Source organism: Melitaea cinxia, chromosome 17 (assembly GCF_905220565.1).
Source record: "Melitaea cinxia chromosome 17, ilMelCinx1.1, whole genome shotgun sequence".
Taxonomy (NCBI): domain Eukaryota; kingdom Metazoa; phylum Arthropoda; class Insecta; order Lepidoptera; family Nymphalidae; genus Melitaea; species Melitaea cinxia.
Genome location: NC_059410.1, coordinates 9,700,332 through 9,709,189, shown reverse-complemented (window position 1 = coordinate 9,709,189; position 8,858 = coordinate 9,700,332). Strand labels below are relative to the sequence as shown.

The window sequence follows — 8,858 nt, the reverse complement described above, 5'->3', positions numbered from 1 at the left end:
AAGTGTTCTTAGATAGGTGACATTAAAAAAAATCAAACATGGCGGCTGTGCGAAGCCATTGTATTTAATGAAAAAAAAATTTTTTTTCTCGAATACTACAATATGGGTATCAAATTGAAGGGCACAATACAAGAATTTTAAAAAGGTATATCATGATTATTATTAGCCATATGTTCTTTGATATTTTTTTGCCTTAAAAATTCTTTATGAAAATGACCGTCCTTACCACATTTAAAGCAGCGAGGAGTTGATCTACACATATCTTTGACATGTCCATATCGACAACATTTAAAACATTGTATAGTAGGGTAAATATACTATAAGTCTACAGGAAAAGAATTAAAACATATGAAAATTCTTTTAGGAAGAATTTGGCCATCGAAAGTCAGGACAACTGTTTCCGTATCAATAAAACTGGCTTTATTATCAATAAATGTTTTCTTTTTTAGTCGCCTTGCTTTTAAAACACTCCCACAACCTGGGGGAACAGAAACATTCTGGATCACCTCTTCTGTAGACCATTCTTTGGGAATCCCTCTTATAATACCCATTCTAGAAACATTAAATGATGGAATAAAGGCTTTGAATTTATTACTCGAAAGCTTAGTATCGCTGGTAAAGTTATTAGCATCTGAAAAATTTGTAAATGTAAGAGAGCCTATTTCTGCCAATTCTCTTCAAACTTCCATTTAGAATATTTTTAAATGAATTATTTTTAAGAAATCGACCAAAAGAGACAGGGTGAAGAGTGACATTTTCATCTGGAGACACTTGTTGTTTTTGTATATGGACAACATATGGGCCAATATCTGAGGCTTGGTAAAGGCGAGTTGTAGTAGTTGGGATTTTTGTATCAGACATATCACCTTGACCACTAGTGGTCAAGGTGATATGTATAGAAGGATCACAATTATTTTCATCATTTACACAAGAACACTCGCTATCTTTAATTATCTTGCCATGACGCTTTCGTTTTTAATTACAGTGTTTACAAATTCTTAAAACATTTGTACGCTTTCGCGGTAGTTTCGTATTATTTACAGAGCTAACATCCGTATCCATGGATGATTCGCAATGATCGATAGTTACATAATGCGATACCTGCGGGACTGTGCCCCCAGGATCGGGAGGTTCGTCTCCCATGGAGAGAACAAAATAAAGGAATTAAAAACTTACCCTACGAAGAAATATTTACACTAATTACAAATTAAAAACTAAAAAGAACTAAAATAACAAATATACTTTACACCTATCTGAACCATAAAAGATTTTTTAAAATACAAAAAAACACTCCCGCTCTTTCGACGTTTCCCGCGCTTTTTCAACAGTAGCAATTATCAGTAACGGTATAGATAAGTAACGTTAAAAATAACGTTAAATGAGTTTTTACCGGTAAAAAATATAACGGTAAAATGGATGAAAAATACCGGTATCTAAAGTAACGTTACTCCAAAAATAACGTTATGTCGACCTTGGCAAATTAACGTTACCGAATTTTTAACGGTATTCCAAGCCCTATGCTAAACGCTAACGTTTACCCTAATAGGGTAAGGCAAAGGTTAACGTTTACCTATATAATAGACAGGTGACATCTATTATCAGGTATTTTTATTACTTATTAATTAATAAGTCATTTTGTTGAATTTATTTTAAAAAAATCAGCCCATGATTAAAAGTTACCTTTATTTTAAAACTTAGTAATTGCAATATATTATTCTTTGCTCCAACAAAATCAGTATTTGAACTATTCGAACATAATCGATCGAACATGTTCAATTATCGATAATTCTGTGTGGCTACGGCATAAAAGAATAAAGCCTAATAAGAATATAGCCTTCGAACTTATAATGCCGACTGATGGCGGGATAACCATCCAACTGCTGGCTTTGAAATACACAGGCTGAAGACGGGCAGCAGCGTCTTCGGTGTGACAAAGGCAGCCCTGCAGTCACCAACCCGTTTGCCCAGCGTGGTTGACTATGGGCAGCACACATGAGCTCACGCCATTTTTGGCGCGAACTTGTGGATGCCTATGTCCAACAGTGGACTGCAATAGACTAAAATGATGATGATGATGATGATAATGACATTTTTACCAAAACAGAAAAAAATCGAGTCGATTTTCAAGGGTAAAATATCGATTCACTTAATCGATTCAACACAACATATTTATTTAACGAATCGATTTACTCGGTCCAAAGAATCGATTCTTAGATTAATCGATTTCAGATCGTCATGCCTATTGCCTAGTCTGTTAACCAGGGGTGTGAAACTCTCATACAATATCGTAATTCAAAAATATTCATACAAACTAACGCCATCTTTTAGAGGAGGAGGGTGAGTTCGGGGTGATAGATTAATGTGCCAAAAATAGATGGCAGTAGCGGCAGTAGAGTCTAGAATTTTTGCAAATATAATTAATTTAAATAATCAATTAAACATGTTTTGTACGATTCATAGGTATAAAAAAATATATTATAAAATATAAGTATATTTTAATTTATCTCCAATATTTTTTGCCGTGGCAATATTATTGAGGCCCATCGTGCATTAGTCGGCCATATTTGAATTTTGAATCACTCGTTTATTTGTGTTTGTTCAGTGTTCGTTGTGATTTTAATTTTATTGTGTTATTCCCTACGTTTTGGCTTGTTTACGGACTTTTTGATCTTCTACGTGTTACGACATCACCTGGATTGTTATTTGGACCCCGGACTGATTGCATGACTGTTAACTTGGCTCTTTATTACACGGATTACAAATTTTGCAATTTTGATTAAGTATTTTAAAATGCCGAAATCAGCTGAATTAAAATGTTATTTCAAATGTGATATTGATGGTGAGTATTCAAATTATTTAAAGAAACGTTTCAAAGCAGTATTTAGACATTAAGTATTATACCAAGATTACTCTTTTCTTCTCTATTCGACTTAGTAAAAAAATTTATAAAAGAAGTAATTAATTTGTATGCCATTTTAAAATTTGGTTAGCAAGAAAAACAGCCTATAAATCATTTGGCAAGCATACAAGGATTTTTTCAGTAATAATAAAATGAGGCTGCAAAATTTTTTTCTTTATAATATCATAATAATAGTTAGTAATTCAAACATAAGCAAGCAGCTTGTCTTATTATGTATCTACAAAAAAAAAACAGTCATACTGCAAAATAATTATTTGTCGGAGCAAGATTGATTGGCATTCATATTTAAATTTTGGTTAGCAATAAAAATAGATTACGTTTTTTTTTTCAAAATCAGCAGTGTTCGTTAAAAGTGGGTGGAAAATAAAGCTATATATATGACACTATCCCAATATTACTAAATAGGGATCCCTTTCTTTCGAATTTTTGTTTTTCTAATTTAATTTTGCAGTTAGGTATTTTTTGGCATACTATTTCAGTAGGCATAATTATCTTAAAGGCTTATATTACCAGCACATGGGTCACTCATTGCTGCTTTTACATATATTCAGCCACAAAAAAAAAATACTATAACTGTTCAGAGACAATACAAATTGCAGACGGATTTAGAAATATTTGCTGACTATATGTTGTTGCCCAATTGTACTAGCTAATCAGTAATATTTTTTTGCTAACAATGATACAAATACTTTGCAAACTGTTTAAATCACACCCTTAATAAAATAGAAGTAATAATTAACTCTTTTTATTCCTTTCATTGCATTTAGAATTCATTATTATGTCTCTTTAGTATCACTTTTATGTATAAAGCAATATTTTAAGAATATTAAAAATTTTCAGGACCCTTACATCGCTTTCCCAAATGGGAATATCCTCATACAGAGAAGTTAAACCAATGAAAATTTTGAAATTTTGATAGGAATGATCATGTTAAAAAACAAGCATCCGATTATTATAATAAAAGATGAAAATAAACAACAGTTTTATAAATTCTATATGGTACTGGTGTTTTATTTTTAAACCCTCGATTATCTGTTAATATTAGGTAAAATAGAATTAATTTGAAATCAAATTTTTAATACTTAACACAAAAAAAAAATAGAAAATATTCTTAATGTACATACTTGTTACTTTTTGATAAAAGTTAATGATAAATATGAAATACTTTTCACACTATTTCCACCAATTTATTAATACGAACTGTTTGTATTAATAAATAAGTGGAAAAAGTGTGAAAAGTACATACAGTATATTATTTAAATAATAATCAATCTGGTAAAAAATAAATAAACAGCGCCACCTGTAGTATTATTATAGAAATAAAATTGTATGTGCACGCCATCTGTTAGTGGGGGAGGTCGTGATACATCAATTTTAATTTCTGAGTGGCGTATCTATACCAGTATATAAGTGTATAATCTATGCTGTTAACTGTTTCTAATGGGTTTATTTTGACATTATTTTAACGAACTTGTTTTTGAATTTCATCTGAGAAGTTAAGTAATTTTCAATATATACTATCAGTTTATGTTATATTGTTATCAAAGCTGGTGTCATTTTTAAATTATTTACTAGTTTCAAAATTTGCTTTATTGTAAATGTTATTCGAATCGATATATTAAGCAAAGTGAACATGAATAATCATGTAATCAATGATCCGCTGGCTGGTAAATAAACTTTTGTAGTGTAATATTTTGTCATAGATAAACAGTACTAAACTTGTAGGATTTTTTCTAGTGATTTATAATGAAGGACAGTGGCGAATTAATAGGGTGTCGCCAATGCATGACTTACAATACAGTGAAATTAAACTCAAACAATATGCTTCGAAGATACGTCAAGCACTGGTCAGTACTATTAATAGCAGCTCAAATTTGAAGTATTGTGTACTCATAGAAAATTTGCCTTTATTGAAATACTCGGAAGAAGACTCAAATGGCTTGATGGTATTATATTTTTCTTTGCTCATTAAATAAAATAAAATTGTTTACTAAATTGTCATGATATTTACTTGTTTACGTAGTACACATCTAATCACCTAACGAGATTAGAAGTTCTTATTATTGAAATCATAATTTATATAACATGCTAGAGTAATGATATAAATAAGTAATTGCACTATATCATTATTTTCAGATTACAGTTACATCAAGTTCACAAGAAAACAGTAATGTTAAGAGTAAAATTGTTTACGCAGCAATTTTCCTGTCTTGGGGTGTCAGTATTACAGTAGACAATGGTACACACCTTCCTTACATGCTTGAGCGTGGGGAGCAAAAAGTGGGAACGGCTGTTAAAAACTCACTACAAACTATATTTGACTGTAACATAAAACAGTATAATTTTACACAGGTAAATACAAAGCTCTGTAATATAATAAAATAATAAAAATGTTTTTATTTGAAACAGATAATCGCTTCAGCCTGTAATATGTGGGATATTACAGGCTACATTTGTATTAAGCTTATTTTATTAATTTTATGGTTTGCTTTTTTTAGCATCAGCTGCTAGAGTTTGGTTTCAATTTTGTTGAGAATGACACATCACGAAGTACAGATCCCTTTGTTTTAAGTTATAAAACACCACAAGTAAATTTTAAAGACAAACTTACACTATCATTTGAAGTTGGCGATGTACATACTATATGGAATGGGTAATTATTCTTCTTTTCACCATTACAAAATTATTCATTCAATTTTTTTTTTTTCTGTGAGATGCCAAACTGGTTTCTATAGACATTGTAACTCATTTTTTGTTATCTTTAATGTTGGATTGCTATTATTTTACTAAATGTTTATAACTAAGATTTTTTTTTCTAAGATGTATCATTTCATAATTTAAGACACATTAATATCTTTACTACTTTTTTAACCTACTTCTAAAAAGGAGAAGGTTACTTAATTTGACCATACATATATATTTTTTATGTATGTCTGGGATAACTTCTTCGTTTATGAACCGATTTTAATAATTCTTGTTTTAAACAATTTTTTAATATCATATCAAAACTCGACCGTCCCAGCAAAGATCGAACCTGCATCTCCGAATTACCATGTTTGGTGCTTTAGCTAAATAAGATGTACTCGCTAGATCGAAATTTTTGATATGATGATTTTATACATACTTGACTATTCTTTCATCTACCTACGTTGTATCACTTTTCAATGTAATTTAAGTCGGTTTTTTTTTTCGTTTGTTAGTAAACACGATTATTTAGTATTTAATTACCATTTGAAGTTGTTATTGTAATTAAATAATATTTTGTTTTATTTACAGTGTAAAAGATGAAGTAAACAGAGAATCAGAATCAGTAAAATTGACATACCAAATCTTACAAAATCAAATATATCATATGATCACTCTAGATATAACTGTGTTTGATCTCTGTGAAGTTTTATTGCCAAAAGCAGAAGTAAAAAGCAATGGTGTTGTGAAAATGAAGACTCCGGAAATTGTTAATTCTGTCTTTACTGTCCTAAATGATATCTCTTCATCTTTACAAGCAGACCTTAATGTATAGTTGTTTTCATATAATAATCCATATAAATAAAAATGAATGTTGCTAAGCGTGTAACTAGAGAATGGCTCGACCAATTCAGCTAAATTTTTTTTTTGTACCTTAAGGCCCACGGAACTTGATACTAAGAAAATTTTTTAAATATATATATATATATATTACATTTTGTCTGTATCTCCTTTATTGAATCGTAAACTATGCATTTGATCATGTCATGATCTTCAGCAGTGTTGTGTATGAGCCCACAAACATTTAAGTTGGTCTGACAAAAAATAAAAATAACAAAAGCGTAGCAACGCGTGCAGGGTAGGTACAGCTAGTAATACGTATATGTACGCGTCACGTTTGTCCGCGATGGACTCCCAAACTATTAAGTAGTTTTTCATAATAGATTTGAATGAAATTTTGCACAGATATGTAAATTATATATATCGCACCTTCGGTGGTACAAGGGCTCAACTGCACTTTTTGTAATTTTACAGGAGAGCCATTTTAAAGTTTTTTTGCATTCCGAGTCGTATTATTCGTCTTTGTACTGCTTCAAAGTGTTGGTTCTTTGCATGAAATACGACCTATTTATTTGTGAATATGGCCATGTACTTTGCAAGTGTCAAATATTTTTTGTTTATTGCTATTAATATTTTTTTCAAAATAAGGTGTACATTTATGCCTTTGTTCCACCAACATTTAAATCGTCTTGTAATTATGACCACATTTATCGTTTGTGTTTTAAAGATTTTGAAAAATAGAAACTAGTTTATTTGTTGCAAAAAATGATTTATAATTATACATCTTTTTTAGGAATTTCTGTTGAAAAATCTTAAAAAACTAGCGAAACTTTGGAATTTGCCTCTAAAATTTGCGTCAATAATAACGTTATAAAATCTTTGTCCATAGTAATCAGTCCGTTTTTACTTTAACAAATCAAACTCACTTACTAACTCTACTTAAACAAATCAAAACTAACAAACAATCTTCATATTTATTGTTGTACTTTGGCATTTTACAGTAAATCTTTAACAAAAAAAAAATACGATATAAAAGAAAACGTATCTAAGAAACTAAAATAATAATAGCAACAATGCTTTCATAGAAAACAAATGAATCACGTAGCACGAGATCTACCCCTTAAAGAGGTATCTGTAATCTCACGCACGTCTTCACATTCTATTCTTCGCCGACCGGCGTAGAATAGTAACACCCCATCTCATCCCGTGGGTATCGTAAGAGGCGATAGAGAGAAAACCACTAGAGGGTGGGCCACAGCGCCTTCTAAATACATGGTAATAACTGCGATCGCCAACCCGCCTGGCAAGCGTGGCGATTATGCCAAATCCCCCTAAATAGCAGACACGACAAAAAATTGTCCCGGCGGCGGCCACGGTAACGGCGGGGCAGCGGGCCATAGTCTCCGGCAGAAGTCAGGCCACCACACCCAACGACGACACTTGGCCCTGGCAACATATAACGCTAGGACGCTGCGGACCGACGCAAAGCTCATTGAACTGGAAGAAGCTCTCATCAGCAGGTTGAGCTGGGATATTATAGGCTTATCTGAAGTCCAAAGAGAGGGAGAGGACTCGATGACCCTCAAGTCTGGCAACCTGCTGCACTATCGGGAGGGCGACCAACAGTCCCAGGGTGGTGTCGGGTTCCTCGTCCGCAAGGCTCTCGTCAACAACATCGACGTCGTCAGGAGCGTGTCGAGCAGGGTGGCGTACCTTATACTCAGAATATCCAAGCGGTATTCGCTGAAGGTCATACAGGTTTACGCACCGACTTCGACACATCCAGATGACGAAGTGGAAGCTATGTTTGAGGAAATCTCTACAGCCATACATAGCTCTCAAAGCCACTACACTGTTGAGATGAGGGACTTCAATGCGAAGCTGAGCAGACGATGCGGTGATGAGTTGTGAGTGGGGCAATTTGGATACGGGCAACGGTACCCCCGCGGATGGCTACTGGCTGACTTCATGGAGAAGGAGGGACTCTTTATAATGAACTCCTTCTTCAGGAAGCCGGAACGGCGCAAATGGACCTGGTTGAGTCCCGACGGCACCGTCAGGAACGAGATAGACTTTATCATGTCGACGAACAAGCACCTATTTAATGATGTCTCAGTGATCAATACTGTGAAAACAGGAAATAATCACTGACTTGTCCGAGGCACATTGAATATCGATGTTAAGCTTGAGAGGGGTCGGCTGATAGGGTCTGCGCTCCGACCTGTGCCTGCTCAGATTCAAAACCCCGAGAGCTTTCAACTCGAACTCCAAAATCGCTTTGAAAGCCTGGCCGACTGCGTCGATGTGGACGAGCTCAACGACGGGCTAGTGGAAATTATCCGTGCGGTGGGGTCTAAGTTCTTCAAGACCCGCCGCCAAAAAACAAAGAACCAACGCAGGACCGATCGTCGTC

The 8,858-nt window shown here is 33.4% G+C and overlaps 2 protein-coding genes and 1 long non-coding RNA gene across 3 annotated transcripts; all 3 read left to right on the top strand.

The window, feature by feature from the left end:
* The first annotated feature begins 2,449 nt into the window (after nucleotides 1-2,449).
* Nucleotides 2,450-3,915, top strand: LOC123661501. Its single transcript, XR_006744339.1, has 2 exons — nucleotides 2,450-2,839; nucleotides 3,761-3,915. It is a non-coding gene; the product is annotated as an uncharacterized LOC123661501 (long non-coding RNA).
* Nucleotides 3,916-4,442: 527 nt separating this feature from the next.
* On the top strand, nucleotides 4,443-6,486 carry LOC123661560 (the record flags this gene model as incomplete). Its single annotated transcript, XM_045596517.1, has 5 exons — nucleotides 4,443-4,587; nucleotides 4,658-4,866; nucleotides 5,057-5,272; nucleotides 5,419-5,573; nucleotides 6,197-6,486. Coding segments are annotated over 5 exons (969 nt in total), but the record flags the coding sequence as incomplete, so codon positions are not given.
* Nucleotides 6,487-8,020: 1,534 nt separating this feature from the next.
* On the top strand, nucleotides 8,021-8,596 carry LOC123661869. The gene is made up of 2 exons (XM_045596808.1): nucleotides 8,021-8,352; nucleotides 8,455-8,596. The coding sequence occupies exons 1-2, from the start codon at nucleotides 8,021-8,023 to the stop codon at nucleotides 8,594-8,596; spliced, it is 474 nt and encodes a 157-aa protein (XP_045452764.1).
* Nucleotides 8,597-8,858: the final 262 nt, after the last annotated feature.

What these genes read in the sequence shown, in the direction of transcription:
- LOC123661869 (XM_045596808.1), top strand. Translation starts at nt 8,021, where the DNA reads ATGACCCTCAAGTCTGGCAACCTGCTGCACTATCGGGAGGGCGACCAA. An exon ending in AGACGATGCGGTGATGAGTT is followed by an intron (nt 8,353 to 8,454) that starts GTGAGTGGGGCA and finishes CTCCTTCTTCAG; the next exon opens with GAAGCCGGAACGGCGCAAAT.